This window comes from Diadema setosum, chromosome 10, assembly GCF_964275005.1.
Source record: "Diadema setosum chromosome 10, eeDiaSeto1, whole genome shotgun sequence".
Taxonomy (NCBI): Eukaryota; Metazoa; Echinodermata; class Echinoidea; order Diadematoida; family Diadematidae; genus Diadema; species Diadema setosum.
In genome coordinates, this window is record NC_092694.1 from 15,098,062 (window position 1) to 15,116,731 (window position 18,670).

The 18,670-nt window shown below is 39.5% G+C and overlaps 1 protein-coding gene across 1 annotated transcript in view; it reads right to left on the bottom strand.

Moving 5' to 3' along the window:
• Positions 1-9,159: 9,159 nt before the first annotated feature.
• Positions 9,160-18,670, bottom strand: part of LOC140233788 (neurotrypsin-like) — a 31,372-nt gene continuing 21,861 nt past the window's right edge. The window contains exons 3-4 of the mRNA XM_072313881.1: positions 17,848-17,853; positions 9,160-9,508 (exon numbers count right to left, since the gene is read on the bottom strand). Coding sequence (XP_072169982.1) covers positions 9,160-9,508; positions 17,848-17,853 — 355 coding nt within the window. The remainder of the gene's footprint in view (positions 9,509-17,847; positions 17,854-18,670) is intronic.

Sequence of the window (18,670 nt, forward strand, 5' to 3'; positions counted from 1 at the left end):
CATTCCTTAGGGTTATCAGATGTCCATGATGACCGCTAAAATAATTGGCAGAAATTGAAATTCCAGTGTTTATACTTTTTTTTCTAAGTGGTGAAAATTTGAAAATAAATTGATGGTCTCACCCCATTTCGAGGATGCTGAAGGTTTTGAGATATTAACAAATGTCCTGTGTAAACAAAAATTCCTTGATATTTTCTTATAAATTGTGAAATATTGTGCTATAACGTGAAGCGAGGGATTAAAAGCAATAATCCATATTCTTGAATTCAACTCGGTTAAGCAAATTTGTCAAATCAGCCAACGATTAATGGCATCCAAAATGACTGTCACGATGATATTGTAATATACTGAAATATTCCGATATGTCTCAAACGGAACTTTAACACGTAATGGAAAGAAAAATGATATTGACATCATACTGAAACGTACAAACACAAAGATAAGACTGATTTTTTTTTTTAATGCACAATTGTTATAAAGTAATGCCTGTGGTAGCCAATAAGAGCTCTGCAGACTGATGTGAAGTTAATCCTTTTTGGCTATAAGAGTAATATCAAATTATGGCCTGCTGGTATTTGGTGTTGAAATTTTTCTTGTATCCTTATGAGTCTCACCGCGTACTCTTATGAAACTTGTGGCATATTCTGATTACGTCACTAGAAATGGTTGCATGCATGACCAATATAGTAAATATCAATATAAGGGTAATTTCAAAAGCACTCTGCGTGATTATGATATTCGTAAGTACAAGGGGTGTTTCATAAAGCTGTTCGTAAAGTTACGAACAACTTACGAGCAACTGGTGATCAGTTCTTGTGCTGAATTATTGAAATTCTGATAAGTATAGCACACCATGACTGATCACCAGTCGCTCGTAAGTTGTTCGTAACTTTACGAACAGCTTTATGAAACACCCCTGGACTATCAACTATTACCTTACATGTTGTCGTTTGTTTTTACTGCGCGTTACTTGTGATTTTTCCATCCCCTCGTGTGTATATACGTGTGTATATCGTCGCTTGGGCGACAAGACCCTGTATCTGAAATTTTAGTGAAAATGACTTTTTTGAATAAACTGGCTGCTTTGGCTGCCATGTTTGTTTGCTTTTTGTTTTGTTTTGTTTTTTTCTCTCCTGAACATGTGACATTTTGCAGATACGAAGTTTGGCGCCCCATTTATTATATATGATATTACATCATATTGAGGAAAAATTTGAAGCAGAACTATAAAAATGTCCAACTCTTGTCTTCAACAATGTCATCAAGACCACCAATATAAACCAATTAACCAATGTGAGTGTTCATGGATGAAATGATTAAAACTGTTCATGGATTAAAACAAGTAATGTTGGGAATCTCAGTGAACTTCTCTACATCACTATCACTATTTGATCGAGATGGGTATGTCTTGTCCACTGATTGTTAGTGTTCAAAACGTATCCATGATATGTAGATGAAACAGTGTAATCTTTCAAACATTCAACCGCATCTGTAGTCTTGCAGGATTCAATTAGGGGGCCTACATGGGAATTTCCGTTTTTGACGGCCATTTGGAGCCATTTTGGCGGCCATCTTTATCATCTCAAAACCATCAAGGATGGAAGAGCTGTATCCTGCAGCTTCAAATTCAGCAAACTCAAAATAGGGTAAAACCATCAATTTGTTTTCAATTTACACCATTTAGAAGGAAAAAGGGGGTCTACATGTGAGTTTCCATTTTGGGCGGTCATTTTGGTTTCCATCTTTATTATCTCAAAACCCTTAAGGATATTAAGGTTTTATCAAGATTCTGATCCAGCTCCCTCGAACTAGGGTAGAACCATCAAGAGTTTTTCAATTTCTCACCATTTAGAAGGAAAAACAAGGGAATTTTCGGTTTTGGCGGCTATTTTGGCGGCCATTTTGGCGGCCATCTTGAATATCTCAGAACCCTTAACGATGCAAGAGTTGCATCATCCTGATTCGGATTCACCACTGTCGAAACAGCTTCGAACTATCAATTGTTTTCAATTACTCACCATTAAGAAGGAAATACATAGGAATTTCCGGTTTTTGGACGGCCATTTTGGCGGCCATCTTGAATATCTCAAAATCCTCAAGGATGCAAGAGTCGCATCAGCCATATTCGCATTCAGCACCCTCGAAATAGCTTAGAACCATCAATTGTTTTGAACTTCTCACCATTTAGAAGGAAATACATAGGAATTTCCGGGTTATGGTGGCCATTTTGGCGGCCATCTTGAATATCTCAATATCCTCAAGGATGCAAGAGTCACATCAGCCAGATTCGGATTCAGCATCTTCGATATAGGGTAAAACCATCAATTGTTTTCAATTTCTCACCATTTAGAAGAAAATACATGGGAATTTCCGGTTTGGGCGGCCATTTTGGTGGCCATCTTGAATATCTCAAAACCCTCAAGGATGCAAAAGTTGCATCATACAGATTCGGACTCAGCACCCCCGAAATAGGGTAAAACCATAAAAAAAAAGCATTGGGTGGACGGTAAAAACAAGGTTCAGCCTTTGGCACCCAGACTAGAATGAATGTCCTATGGGTGTACATAATCAAAATATAAAAAAACTGACAAAATATCTGGTCGGAAAACGGGTTGCCAGACCGCTTGTTTGCAGGCAGAGAACCTTGTTTGTGGCCAAGGAGTCAGCATCAAGACTACAGTGTCCCATAGGCCCTGTACTGTTAGTAGCGTCTCCAACAGTCCGATTGTCAGTGCCAGTTGGTGCATGTAGTAGTCTTGGGGCAGACTCCATTACCAATGTTTGTTCCTGCAATCTACCCATTACCCTGGGACCCAGGGTAGATTGAGTGCACAGAAATTGACCAGACACAATAGAACACACACACACACACACGCGCGCGCGCACACACACACACACATAAACACATACACACACACACACACACATACACACACATACACACACTCACACACACACATTTATATATATATATATATATATATATATATATATATATATATATATACCTTGGAATTTTCCACGTGTTGGACTTCGAATGTTGTAATTATTAGAAGAAAGAGTCTCAAGTACGCCATGGATCCAACGATTTCAAAAATTTTTATTACAAAATTTTTGTAAGAAAAATTTTTGTAATCGATGGATCCATGGCGTACTTGAGACTCTTTCTTTTAATATATATATATATATATATATATATATATATATATATATCTGTGCACATTATCTCAATACCCCAGTCTATCTAGAGGCGAGGTATGCAACTTTGAGTCTGATTGTTGATAAAATCATGGACCCTACCACAAAAATAATGTCAAACTCGTGGTCTTACCACATCGCACACCGGCATCTTCACCGTGTCCACAACCGTGGTTGTACCACCCGCTGTGAGAGCAATCAGCAAGGTTCGACTCCCGACCATAGCAAACAACGTTGGCAAGGAGAATGGGTCCCGATCCTTCACCGTATGTCGCTCCACGAAAAGCCTCGGCGTTGATGGTGGGATACCCAAGTTGTCTGCAGACGACCTCTGCGTCGTTGGTACCCCAGCCATCGTCGCACACCGTGCCCCAGACTCCATAGTAATTAACCTCAACCCGACCCTCGTACATCGAGCTTCCTCCGACAAGGCGGATAGTGGTCGGAGGATCTGTGCACAAATGTGATTGCATAGCCGTGATTTTACGTGGTACTCTAAAGCCCGAATTCACGAAGGTGGTACAAAATCGTGACAACGGAGCGCCAAGTGTCGCATGGAATATTTTGTTACGAAATCAGTCATTTCGTCGATGAAATGATTATTTTGTAACAAAGTGACAACATTTTGACAAGGCGGATGCTAATCGGCGCAGACGTTGTTTGATAACCATCTGTGCACAAATGTGATTGCAAAGCCGTGATTTTACGTGCTACTCGTATAAGTCTATATAGATGACTGTCCAAGTATCTAATTGACCATGGTGTTGTCTGTATGCCGACTTTACTTGATAGGGGATGAATACTTCTGGTACTACTAAATGCAGATGCTGACCAAGAGCTGAAATTACCAATAATCATATTCATGATATTAATGAGAGAGAAAATGAATGACACGGTGAAATGTTATATTGAAATGAAATATTAGACGGATTAGGGAAGATGCAGAAGAGTTGAGCCATTAGGAGAGTTGAACTACTCCTCAAGCTTGTATTTAGAGTTCACAGGTGAAATACTTGCGCCTCCTGTTGGTAGTGTTTTACATCACTGTCACTCTAGCACAAGCAAGCAGAGATGGTACAGAACAACAAAGACACAGGTCACAACAAATATAACCCCTATCAAGGTGATGCCATCATCCAATCAAAATTTTGATAATATAATTATGAAAGAGCATTCAATAAGCTACAACATACTGCAATCTGGGTGAATATCGGCAAAGGATAAGCGAGATTCGCTCGAGTGAACTTGAAATTTGATGACGTCGTTTTGAAAATTTACTTTTTTATTTTATTGAGAAATTTGATACCTTTCAATCATTTTTCCAGCATCGCCAACCCATGACATGACATGTACAACTCATCAGCTTTCAGAATATGTAAAGAAAATGGGGGGGGGGGGGTCACTGTCCATCCTAACGAGTAAAATCGGATTTAAAATTGGCAGTTTTTTTGGCATATAGTTGCACTGTATATCGCCATTGACAAGCGCGCGGAATTTCAACTTTGACGGGCCCGTATGACGTCATATTGATTCGGATTGACTTGAAACTTGGTATAAATATTTCTTGACATTTCAGACATTCAATCCGTGTGAAAAAACGGGAAATTTCTATTGCACATGAGCTGTGCGTGCGTATATGCGTGCGCGAATACGCGTCCGTCCATTTTTTTCAACTTTTCAAAAAATGCTCCAAACGTTCTGAAACGTCTGCAAAAAAAAAAAAAAAAATTCAGCTCGATTATAACATGTAAATATTTCATCGTGCGCGTACGCGGTAGAGATAAAATTTGAAAATATGTGTAGAAAGAACTTGACTTGAACTATACTATATGACTGCATTAAAAAATTAAATTCCATTAATGAGATATGAATGAAAATGAGATTTCATACAATGACGTCATAGTGACGTCACAAATGACTGATCACAATGATATTACTAGATCTGTCGTCTTTGGGACATGATATATATATATGGTATAAGTTTGAAATTGATAGGCAGAGGACTTTTTGAGCTAACCTCTACACAACTGAGGAGAAATAAGAAAGAATCCGTACAAAAACAGAAGGTAATCCAAGAGGATACTCGGATCACCTAAAAATCCATTAGTTACTCTAACTTTCATCAAGAGGCACGTGTGATAATAGGCCTATTACTTTGCCATATTTTGTAGTTAAAACATAAAACATAAGAAGTAAGAAAGTATAAAATGGAAACAAATTTTAAAGAAATAAAATTGACTTTTATCTGTTAATGCCAGCTATTTTTTATATCCAAAACCAAATTCCAGTCCTCAGATTGAAACGTCAGAGAGGGGCACACAATGAGATATATAATATCAAGAAAATTCAGTACTACGGAGGAAATTTGTAATGAGAAGTCAATGAAACACTCACAAACACACACACACACACACACACACATGCAAAATCCTGACATTTCTACCGTAAAAAATAGTCATCCATACACATTATCTCACCCCAGCACGCCCAGGGGTGAGGCCTGAGACTTTATGAGTCTGATGGTTGATAATAATGTCAAACTCGTGGTCTTACCACATCGCACACCGGCATCTTCATCGTGTCTACAATCATGGTTGTACCACCCTCTGTGAGAGCAATCAGCAAGGTTCGACTCCCGACCATAGCAACCAACGTTGGCAAGGAGAATGGGTCCCGATCCTTCACCGTATGTCGCTCCACGAAAAGCCTCGGCGTTGGTGGTGGGATATCCAAGTTGTCTGCAGACGACCTCTGCATCATTGGTACCCCAGAGATCGTCGCACACCGTGCCCCAGGTTCCACGATAATAAACCTCAACCCGACCCTCGTACATCGAGCTTCCTCCGACAAGGCGGATAGTGGTCGGAGGATCTGTGCACAAATGTGATTGCATAGCCGTGATTTTACGTGGTACTCTAAAGCCCGAATTCACGAAGGTGGTACAAAATCGTGACAACGGAGCGCCAAGTGTCGCATGGAATATTTTGTTACGAAATCAGTCATTTCGTCGATGAAATGATTATTTTGTAACAAAGTGACAACATTTTGTTGCTAAATGAAAATTTAATCCACAAAACTATAATTTCGTTAACGAAGCTCTCATTTTGCGACAAAATGACCAATTTCGTAACAAAATATTCCTGGCGACACTTGGCGCTCTATGGTGTTTGTCCATGGTTTTAACCATGGTTTCATTTGTACCACCTTCGTGAATTTGGGCCCATAAGTCTATTGAGTTGACTGTCCAAGTATCTTATTGACCGGGGTGCTGTCTGTTCGCCTGCTACTAGATGCAGATGCTAACCAAGAGCTTTAGTTACCAATAATTATATTCATGATATTGATGAGAGAAAAATCAATGACACGGTGAAATGAATATTAGACGGATCAGAAACGTCGTAAGATTACGGCCAATAATCTTATTAATTTGCAAAATAGTTTAAAAGATATTGATTGGTTTTTTTGTATACAACAATACCGATCTTGATTTGTGTTATGATTATTTTATGAAAACTATCACTTCTAAAATTGATGAACATATCCTGTTTTGCACAAGGAAAAGTTCTTACAAAAGAACTCCAAGACTCCCGTGGATAACCCAATCACTTCTAAGATCGATTAATAGAAACAAAATAATTTCTCCATAAAGACTTGTGATAAAATAAAAAAAAAAAAAAAGATCTGTAAAATAGCCGGGATAAAATGAGGTGTTTCATCTTCACTAACCTTAAAAAAAAAAAAGAGGTATAGCCTTTCATATATCAAATTTTCAAGGGGGGGGGGGTTCTTCGGCTCAAACTCTGTCCAAGGGTCCGCAAAGCCAGACTACGAGTTCTGTTTTAATACTCAAGAAACACATATTTTGCGTACTTGCTCTCAACAAAATAATTATGGCCCTTCAAATTCCATAAGAAAAGCTTTCATCTTCCAACCAAAGTGCAGTTTGTGGAGGAATTCATAATATTCAGTGTCTGCAGCTATTCACTTTTTACCACACTGCTTTTTCTGATGTTTAATCATTTTCTTCTTAATCTATTTTGGTTCCTTCGGTACGAATTTGTGATGGGGTCCGGGATATTCCATTTTATTTACAGGAGTGATCCCTCTAGCACAAGTAAGCAGAGATGGTACAGAACAACAAAGACACAGGCCCCCCCCCCCCCAAAAAAAAAGACAACCAAAAGAAAGTAAAAGTGAATTTCTGAGTTTCAGGTATTACTCCTATTACTCACATGACAGCAAATGGTTAGTCAGTAATTTATATGCAATCTATCTCCATTGTAGTCTTTTATTAGTTTGATCAAACAGAATTTTGACGAATGTATAGGGGATTTTAAAATGGCCATCTTCTGGAGTTGAGCCATGGCTCACTCCTTTGACTGTACGGCTCTTATCTCTTGATCTGTTGGCAGTGATATTGAGGTAACTATTTTTGTGATTTTATACTTATTTCATTTCAGAGCAAAAAGTGATTTTCTGAGTTTAAGGTATTACCCTTTCTATCAAAAAACCAAAACCTAAACAAAAACAAAAGCAAAACAATACCCGGACGCTACCTGAACGTAATCGCTATAATTCTAGTTTGAAAGGCTCTGCTCAAACAGGGATTAGAGTTATACGACTCAACTCACTAAGGAAGATAGAAATTTACTTGAGCAGGCCGCAATCTTTAAAGGCATGGTTTAGTATTGGTGAAGATGAGAATTGGGCTTTTAACTTTTGGCAAGATACCAAGAAAAAAAAATTATGATATAGTATAAACCATACCATTCTAAGATAAATTCAAAGCTTATTTGATGAAAATGGGTTTTGGCATGGCTGAGACATCCAAAAACAGAGTTAAAACAAAGCGATCGTAATTGAAGGTGTGTCCCACTTTAATTAGGATCGCTCTCTTTTGGATATTTCAACGATTTCAAAACCAATTTTCAACAAATAAACGTTGGACTTCTCATGGAATTACATGCTCTTTCATATTCCATCAGGGGTTTCTCATTAGGGTGGTAGAAGGCTTCACGGTGCACCATGTATTCTTTCTGGAGTATGTGAGTGGCCCTGAAAATGGCCTACCCAATCCCGACGTTTCGGCAAGAATGTTCTCTCCGTTCAGGGCCACTCACATACTCCAGAAAGAATACGTGGTGCACCGTGAAGCCTTCCACCACCCAACGTTCTACCACCATGCACGGAAGCCTTCAAAGATGTCAGGTTTCTCATTATCTCACAAACAAATGCTAGAAACCTGAAATTAGGTCTCAACCAAAACTGTACAATCCCTTTAACATTACTTTGAAGTCTCAGAATTGACAAAACACACAACAGAAGGTTTATCGTCACTGGAACAGCCCTAGTCTGCAGTGGTCGGACATACGGTGCGGGGGTCGTATTATAGCAATACCCAATGATATATCTATCAAAACGGGCCAACAAGGTATGTGTGGGCGTTACGTTATCGCAAAACAATACTTACCTGCATAAATCAGGAAAATAAAAAACCCATATATTGGTTATTCTAACTTTCATTGAGAGTCACGTGTGATAACAGGCCTATTACTCTGCAGTATATTGTAGTTAAAAAAGGTGTACATAAAACATAGGAAGTAAAAATGTATTACATGGGAATAAATTGTAAATATTAACAAAGAAAATGACTTTTATCTACTAATGACAGGTATTTTTTATATCCACATCCAAATTACAATCCACTGATGGAAACGCTGAAAAGGGACACACAATGAGATATTGTAAAATACGCCTTATCAAGAAAATTCAACAATACGTAGGAAATTGGTAATGAGAAATCAATGAAACACTCACACACACACACACACACACACACACACACACACACATTCAGTATATTGACATTTCTGCCGTAAAAAAAATCCAAACCCCCCAAAAAACATTCATCCATACACACTATCTCACCCCAGATGCCCAGGGGTGAGGCTTGCGACCTTATCAGTCTGATGGTTGATGAAATAATGTCAAACTCGTGGTCTTACCACATCGCACACCGGCATCTTCATTGTGTCCACAATCATTGTTGTACCACCCTCTGTGAGAGCAATCAGCAAGGTTCGACTCCCGACCATAGCAACCAACGTTGGCAAGGAGAATGGGTCCCGATCCTTCACCGTATGTCGCTCCACGAAAAGCCTCGGCGTTGGTGGTGGGATACCCAAGTTGTCTGCAGACGACCTCTGCGTCGTTGGTACCCCAGCCATCGTCGCACACCGTGCCCCAGACTCCATAGTAATTAACCTCAACCCGACCCTCGTACATCGAGCTTCCTCCGACAAGGCGGATGCTGTTCGGAGCAGATGTTGTTTGACCACCATCTGTACACAAATGTGATTGCATAGCCGCATTTTATGTGCTACTCTGACTTTATTCAGTTGATTGGCCAAGTATCTAATTGACCATGGTGTTGTCGTCTGTTCCCCTACTTAAATTGATAGGGGATGAATACTTCGGGTACTACTGGGTACAGATGCTAATGTTAACCAAGAGCTTGGTCTTATCAATAATCATATTGATAAGAGAAAAATCAATGAAACAGTGAAATGAATATATTAGACGGATTTTAGGAGATGCAGGAGAAATGAGACATAAGAGCTGGGCCACCCCTCTCCCTGCCAATCTTGTATTAGGAGTTTACAGGTGCAATCACTTATGCCCTCTGTTAATAGTGTTTACCATCACAGTAACTTTAGTTTAAGCAAACAGAGTTGGTAAAGCAAAACAAAAACACAGGTAAAAAAGAAAATCAAACGACTGCAAAAGTGAATTAATATGAGTTTCAGGTATCAGTGGCTGATCCAGATGGGGTGCATCAGGCCCGCACCCCCCTTTTATTTTTTTTTTCTCAAAACAAAGGAAATAAAAATAAAAAAAATTGGGAGAGCCCCCTTTAATCATGTAAAGGTGCCTCCCCTTCTGTTTACAGAATTCCTGGATCGTAATTCTGGTTTTATTACTCACATGACAACAATTGCTTAGTCAGTCATTTATGTGTAATCTATAGTTACCATTGTAGTCTTTCAGTATGGTAGATTTCATAGATGTTTGATTAGATGATTTTGATACTCGTAGGGAAATTTTGAAATGGCCACCTTGAGGAGAGTTGAGCCATGGGTCAATTCTCCTTTGTTGTTGACTGCAAGGCTCTAATCTCTTGGTCTGTTGGTACCATTTTTGTGTTTTTATACTTATTCCATATCAGAGCACCATGCCATAAAACTGCGAAAGAGGAGCATAACAAGTTAGCCTTACGGATGCCACCCCATTCGACTGTTTTGCAAAAACAAAAATAGCACAAAAATGAAAACTAAATTACAAAATGTAAGTTTCTGTAATCTCCCATTAAACGTCAATAGATTGCATATTCAGAGTAGTACCACCTGTGAGTGTAAAAATGTCGACTTATTCTCTGCTTCGTATCTTAAATCCAGTACATAACTATGAATAAAAGTAGAGTGACTACCTCAATGGAAGTTTATTTGCATCTGCGAACACATGCTGCATCACGCCAAGGGGTTTGATTTGGACTTTGAAAATGTCTATTGAGAGGTTGTTAACTACAAGATCTCCGATCGAAATTTCAGCAATGCATGAATCATTGTGTATTTGTATACCTTCAATAATATTTGCTTTTCCCGTATGGATGTAAACTATGTACACGCATTCACACATTGGACATTTATATGACTACTTTTGTGCTGCGATGGCTCCAGAAAATTGTTGTACTTTACTAGCCATAAAGAGTAGTTTTTACTCTCACAAAGTTAGATATTTTGGTTATTCATCTTACATTACTTGCCTTTAGTTTTTATTTACGTTTCATGTATGTTGATTACACAGAAGTTGATACAAAGCACGGTGAAAAGGAAAATACTTTTTTTTTAATATCACAAAAATATGACTTACAAGTTGGTTTATCATTAATTCTTTAGCATATTTCTAAAATATTGATGCCTTGTAACTGAGAAGATTGCATTTTCTTTGCTTGATTGTACAAGAATAATTCCATCAAAGACATGGAAAGGTGATGAGTAAACATAATAAAGTCCCAATGCAAACATCATTGAGCAAAATTTCACTGTATGCTGATGATACCACTGATTCTCAGGAGGGTGTCGACAAATATATTCATCGTTTGGTGATAGAATGAAGCTATTCACTGGCCAACTCGTTTTACTCCTGTTGTTATTGTGCATTCTATTAGGGGGAGAGCCTACTGAGACATTAGCCAAGTTCTACATGTTGTCTATTCATTGCTTCTTATATCTTTTCATTTTCTCTGACACTATCAGCACTTCATTTCTCGTTAAAGGTAGATAGTCCCGGTAGTCTAGAGGGCGCTGTTGATGATACTGCCGATCACCGTTCGCATTGATACGAAGATTACCGAATTAGTTGAGCTATCATCAAGAGTAAAGTGTGTAGGTGTTGCTAAGTAACGTTGCCTTCGTTGTCTTCTCTGCGCATCGCGCAGTCTGTAGTAATGCCATGGTGCGTGCATTATGTGCTTTTTATTATGACTTTACAAAAGAAGTTTACTAAAGCTATCATTCCTCCCAGCCGAATCATGAACCGAACTGTGATCGGACCACTGACTAACCCGTACAGTGGATCGGACTTCTTCGGACTCGGGGAAGTGGGCCAAAGCGTAAGCGCCCAAGAGGAGTCGATAGCGTAGGTCTCTATAGGAAACTTACGCCGTGCGCCCGCGTACACATTTGACTAAAACACTGGGACCATGTACCTTTAACAGCCAACTAGCCTTGTTATACAGTTCGCATGCACACAAAGAGCACGTTCCTTTTACAGTCACGCATGATTGCTGCCCAGTATTAAACTTTGCATTTGCTTTTATTCCGCAGTATCCCGTTTTGTTGCGGTCATGCCAATTTCTCGGTTCTGCCAACGTTAGGCTACGGTCACAACTCAGAGCGGCGACCGACCGATTTGTAGCCTGCTCGGTCGCTGCTGAAATTTTGGCACCGCTCAGCAGTTTTTGGAGATGTTGAGCAGGCTGTGAAACCCTAGCGATGACCGAGCAGTGCCCTGTCGATTTCCCGATCGATTTTCAATAAAAGTTTGGCGAAATATGGGGATCTGCAACGGGCAGAGTCCGAGCAGTCACCGAGCGATGCCCCATCGGCAACTGGACGATCTCCCACCGGACACCGGCCGATTTTTACGAAATCGCTCAGCGACCGACGGGTGATGGATAGGTCATCTACCGGTGACCCGTAGGCGTACCGGCGGCCACCTGCCGAACTCTGCCGGAAATTTCTCACGAGCTACCTGTGTTTATTAATGTACCTATGTGATTAGTGATGTGTTAATTGATTAATTAAATAATCAATTAAAATAAAACTCGAGGCAAAAGATCTGAGTTAAATCATCAACTAACAAACCTCAGCTATGTGATACCACAGATATCTAGAAATTAGGAAATAAAACAAAAAGGAGGAACACCCAAGATGGAACAAAGATTAGAATAGATTAGAATTTTCCAAAATATCTTGTTTGCTTTTATATTTTACAGTATTTTTCCATTCCTATTTAATTTCATATTTTAATTTTCTCCATCTCTTGTCACTCATTTCTTCTTCATTCAATTGGCCTTTAATGAATGATAAGGTAACCAAACCAAGTTATACTACGTGAACATATTGACACTAACTTTTAGCTTTCATCTCTTTTGCCCCAAAGTGGTTGCCTCTGACTTCCATGTCCCTAATGATGGTTGCCGAGATGTTGAGATGCTGAGATGTTGGTGGGGTTCCCTTGCCTCTTATCCCTCCCCCTGCTTCTTCCACATTACGCTAGGTTATCTTCTCCATCTAGTCCCTGGTTTCCTTCAGTGCTTCTGTCATTTGTATGTTAAAATTTTCAGTCCCTAAATCGCTCGACGGCGACCGCTTGATCTATTCTCTTTTTTTTTTATTCTGTGCTGTTGTCATTTTGTTTCTATTATTTTTGTTCCCTAAATCGCTCGGCAGCGTCCGCTCGATTAGGTCAGTGCCTGAGCGGTTCCCGCTCGGACACCGAGTATATTTTGGGCAGCGAGTGAAAACTGGTCGGTTGCCGCTGAAATTTTAACTCCGCGTTAAAACTTCAGCGGCGACCGGCCGATGCCCTAAAATCAGTGGCGCCTGGTCGGTCACTGGTCGGTCACCGGTCGTTGTCCGACCGATTTTGGCTACAAATCTGGCCGACCGGTCGCCGAACAGGCTGATTTTGGGGGTTGTGACCGTAGCCTAAATCACGATTGCCTTTTACCATCAATGGCGCGGATAATATACCCAGTCAGAAATGCCTCAATCCAGAATGAATGACGGAATAGATGTACCTTTTCACTCTATGTTAAACGATGAGTTCGTTGATTTATTCAGACCAACTACGCCTGAATCTGATCCCTTAGAAAGAGAAGTTTCTAACAAACGCACATTTTTTATGTGAACTAATCTTAGTCGCTGACAACATTAATTTAGCAGCGGAAGAAATACAGTATGACTTTAATAATTTTACTCAAGCTCCATTGTGTAATTATGTCACTTTGAATCAATTTCAAGATATTAATAAGGGTTTTATGAAAGATACATTTTCTCTGGTACATTTGAATATAAGAAGTATTAATAAGCATTTTGAAGAATTACATTCATTGTTAGAAAATCCAAACAAATCTTTGTTTTCAGTGATAGGACTCACTGAAACGTGGTTATCCTCATGTCAAAAACAATCTTTTGCGCTTGAAGGGTATAACATTTTTGCGAATAATAGACATGATCGCTCTGGTGGTGGAGTCGCTTTAATGCACTGCTCATGAAGAGCTTAGCAAAATGAATGACAATGTTGAGTCACTTTTTATTGAGATTACTGTTCCTGGTTATAAAAACATTGTGATAGGTATTATTTACCGACCTCCAAATTCCAACAACAAAGATTTTTGTCGTATCTCACTGAGCTGCTTACCAACCCTTTATTTATCTAATCAGACTCCTTTATATTCGGTGAATTCAATATTGATTTGTTAAAACACACAACGGATAATATCTCGGGAGAATTTCTTGAGACATTCTCATCTTCTTCCTTCTTACCTCTTATTTCGAAACCGTCTCGCGTTTCCCGTCAGTCGGCCACTTTAATTGACAATATTATTTAGTAATGTTTTAACCCTTCCAGATTCGTCGACAATTTTATCAGATATCACTGATCATTTTCCAATAATGACGCAATCTAAACTCAACCATATTAGCAATAGTTCATCAAAGCCAAATTTGAGGCGTAGGGTAACCCAAGAAAACTTGTCTTCTTTTTGTGCTTCTTTAGATGATCTCAGTTGGGATTGTGTGTTTGATACTGATGACATTAATTTGGCTCTGAATAATTTTTTTTGGTGGATATTTTTGATAATCATTTGAATATATACATCCCTAAAAGAAAGGATAAACTAGGAAATTACAAAACAACACCAAAGCTTCCTTGGATTTCGAAGTCCATGTTGCGTTCGATAGATAGAAAAAAAAATTATTTTATGCATTTAAAATGAAAAGAACTGAACAAGCACGATTGAAATATACTTCGTATAAAAATATCCTTATCAAGATAATTGAAATTGAAAAATTGAAAAGAAAAAAATAGTATCATAAGCAATTAGAAAGGTATAGATGTGATATAAAAAGTACATGGAATGTATTAAAACAAACAATGAATATATCAAATGAAAAGTTTGGTATATCGAAAATAAGATTTAATGATGAAATCATTGATAATTCTGCGGATAAAGTAGATATTTTTAACACATATTTTACAATAATTGGAGAAAACCTCGCTCAAGAAATTCCTGATACTAATAAGCATTTCTCTGATTTTTTTACATCAGTATAATCCTACATCAAAGTCAGAATTACAATTAACCAATTTTACTGTTTTCCCCGACTTTCTTCCTTCAGAAAGCCTTTGAAATTGATCCATGCCTCTATCTATGTGGTAGTTTTATGCCATTGTATACCCCAACGTTTTCTTTCTTGTGCAAAGAGCAGTGGCGTATAGTCGTATTGTACGTGAGGAAGATAGCATTTTTTTTTTTTTTTGGGGGGGGGGGGGGAGGGGGGAGGGGAACAATACTTCAACAGATTTAGATACGATACCTCTCCTCTAGAAATCACATGCTGTTCCTATGCTGTTCAGTAAAAAAAAAAAAAAAAATAACAGGATTGAAGACATTCTTGAAACGAAAAAAAAATGAATATGAATACCGTAACCAAACTATTATATTGTTTAATTGTATTACTGCCGAGCTGGTTTGGTATGATTGACTTTTGGGTGCGGTCTGGTTTTACGGTTCAGTTGTTTTCATTTTGATCACACAGATAACATCCTTTCTTTCCTTTATAGCACTTTGCACACGCTTCATTTTCAAGTCTGATAACTTTTGAAGGGATAACGCTACTGCTTTGAAAGTTGGCATTATTCATGGACAGAGTGTGTTAATAGAGCATGATTAATTCAACTTGATCTGATAATCCCTTCATTGTTGTTGCTTCAGTAGTTTACATCCTCTTTTTTAGTCCCATTCATTGCACCGCTAGCACGGCTTGGTATAGACAGTTATACCCTTTACTTCTCGGTTCACACTTTTCCAATGTGTGCTTTCTTTCCAATGTTTAGATAGGTTAGGAGATTCCATTTCAATTGAACTATACATCATTTATAAGCTTAAAGTCTGCCTTTTCAGAATCTGCCCTTACCTAAAAATCCATGTCTTGCGACTTTTTGTTTGTTTTCTGATGCAGGGTCACAAATGATTTGCTTACCAAACTTATGATACGTGTTGAGAATTTGAAGAGAAAGAGAAAAGCATAAAGTTTGATGTTTTCAAAATCAATAGTTCTGTAGGCACTACTACACAATAAACACGAGGAGTGAGGAATGAGGAGGACGTGTGTAGAAGAAATCAAAGTGCAAAAGTTATCGTTGCGTCATGATGCAAAGATGTTACGTTATTTTTTCTACGTTACGTAGATTATCTAATGATACATTGAACTATATAATTCATCATTGAAATGGAAGTCCATCGAAGCATCACAATAATTTCTGTCATCAAAACTGCAACTTAGTACAGCTCTTCCTATAGGATCAATTTATCTTCGAGATATTATAACAGAAGACCATATTAAGTAATCAATGTAAGTTCATGTGATCTCATATTTTGTTAGCAATCGATATACTATGATTGCATATTTCCTACTTACCAGTAAAGCTGTACTGGATTATACGAAAGAAGTAGTAAGTGAACACGCCTGTTATCTTGTGAGTCCCCATATTAACACCCACGTAAAATGTGTTTCTCTGTATGAACTTGACGGTCTAAAGCTTTGTTATAATGGTTATTCAAGCTGTTTCTTCACCCATAACAACACTCATTATCATGGCAGAGCGAGAGGTGGATGCGGTGGCGGATCGGGAGGGGGAGCACCGCATGCACGCTTCTTTTTTTAATGAAATAAAGGGAATTCATCTTTCTTAGCTGGTTGTATATAATGGCAACATGAAGCCTGAAGCCTTTTTATTTTAACTTGTCAGCCGATGAAACCCTGAAGTAGCACCAGATATTTTTTTGGCGCCCCTCCCCCTTTACGGATTCCATGGCCAGCCCCTGGATGTACTTTACAATGCACGGTTCACCCAGTCGAAGTGCATTCAACAAGATCTGAATAATAACCATTGATAGCAAGAAAGAAAAAAAAAAAGAGCTAAGAGGTTTCACGGTGCACCACGTATTCTTTCTAGGGTAAGTGTGTGGCCCTGAAAAGGTTCTACCCAATCCCGACGTTTCAGCAAGCATGTTCTGGACGTTCTCAAGGGAATGGGCACTTTGGGTTCTTGGAGGGAAAGTCTTTGATTAGCTGAATGGGTCACAGTAGGTATAGGCAGGTCAAGGTTGAGTGCACACAGTCATTTCCTGTGTGGGGATTGTCACGGTTGGCTGCACACATTGTGGGGTTTTCTAACTGTGGGTATCAATTAGGGCCACTATTTTGTGGGGGCTACTGGGTGTTAATTAGCTTGCTTTTCAAGTAGAGTTACCCAGAGATCCTACACCAGCTTTAGAACGAAGGGTAAATGACAAGCTCCTCTCGCTACAACGGAAAGACGCTTTATCCCAAACCCTGTACCGCAAACTACGTAGCTCATCGGGCTTGTGCCCGATACTTGTTTTTAGCAACCAAAGATTCCCAAACCGGACATTCCACTTGGACCTATCGTCTCGACCAGGGGCTCCCCCACGTACGCCCTGCCTTAACAGTTGGCTTCAATCTTGCAGCCTCTTGTTGGCCTCACTGTACACCATGTGAAGAACTCCAAACAATTCATCGACCAAGTCCGTCAGATGACAGTCTCTAATAGTGATCTTCTCGTCAGCTTTGATGTAGAGTCACTATTCACGAGTGTGCAAGTTAAGGATGCGCGCGCCACCATCCTCAAGAGACTTGGTTCTGATCGAACTCTACCAGACAGGACCAAACTGTCTCCAACACAAATCCATGACTTGCTTGGGATGTGTCTCAATTCCACCTCTTTCAGATAAAGAGACACTTTCTACCAGAATACAGAAGGCGGTGGGGCTCCTACTGTCCCCTCTTGTTGCAATCTGATCATGGAAAATTTTGAAGAAAACACTACAGACAGCAACGCTCCGACCGAAAGTGTGGCTTAGATGCGTGGCTTAGATACACCTTTTTGGTCTGGCATCATGGTGCCGAGAAAATCAACAACTTCCTTCAGCACCTAAACCATCTAAAACCAACGGGCTATCCCCATTCTGGACACCAAGATCACGAGGACGGCACAGGGATCCCTTTCCCATCAGGTTTACAGTATAAACCTACTTACACAGACCGATATCTGAACTACCGTTCATATCACCATCCGTCCGTGTTGAGATCCATCAACAAGACCTTGGCTAAGCGAGCCTACGAGGTCAAACCAAGCCCACCTACCTGACGAATTAAAGCACATCAAGCAGGTGTTGAAACGCAACAGCTACCCCCCCCCCCACACACACACAAGATTTCCTCAGAGCTCCCACCTTTGCGGAACTATAGTGGAACTCCACCGAAGTCGGGAGTGATCTTCCCATACATGGGAGCAGCCTCTCACACGATCCAAAGGATTCTGAGAGAAGCCAACGTTGAAGTTTGTCAAAGTTCTTTAACCAAATTTTAGTCTCTCCTCACCACACACAAAGACAAACGACACTCCAAGAGCCTTCCTGGTGTAAGGTCTACATCAGAGAGACATGCCGATCCTTTGCCACTAGGTTAACTCTTTATGTGCCACGTTCGCACGTCCGACTCAGTCGACGGCGTGCCAACTTCGCATATTCTGCTCAATAAACAAAGCCGCTTATAAAACCGATCGATAAATCGCTAATCCCGCCGTACAATCAAACGGT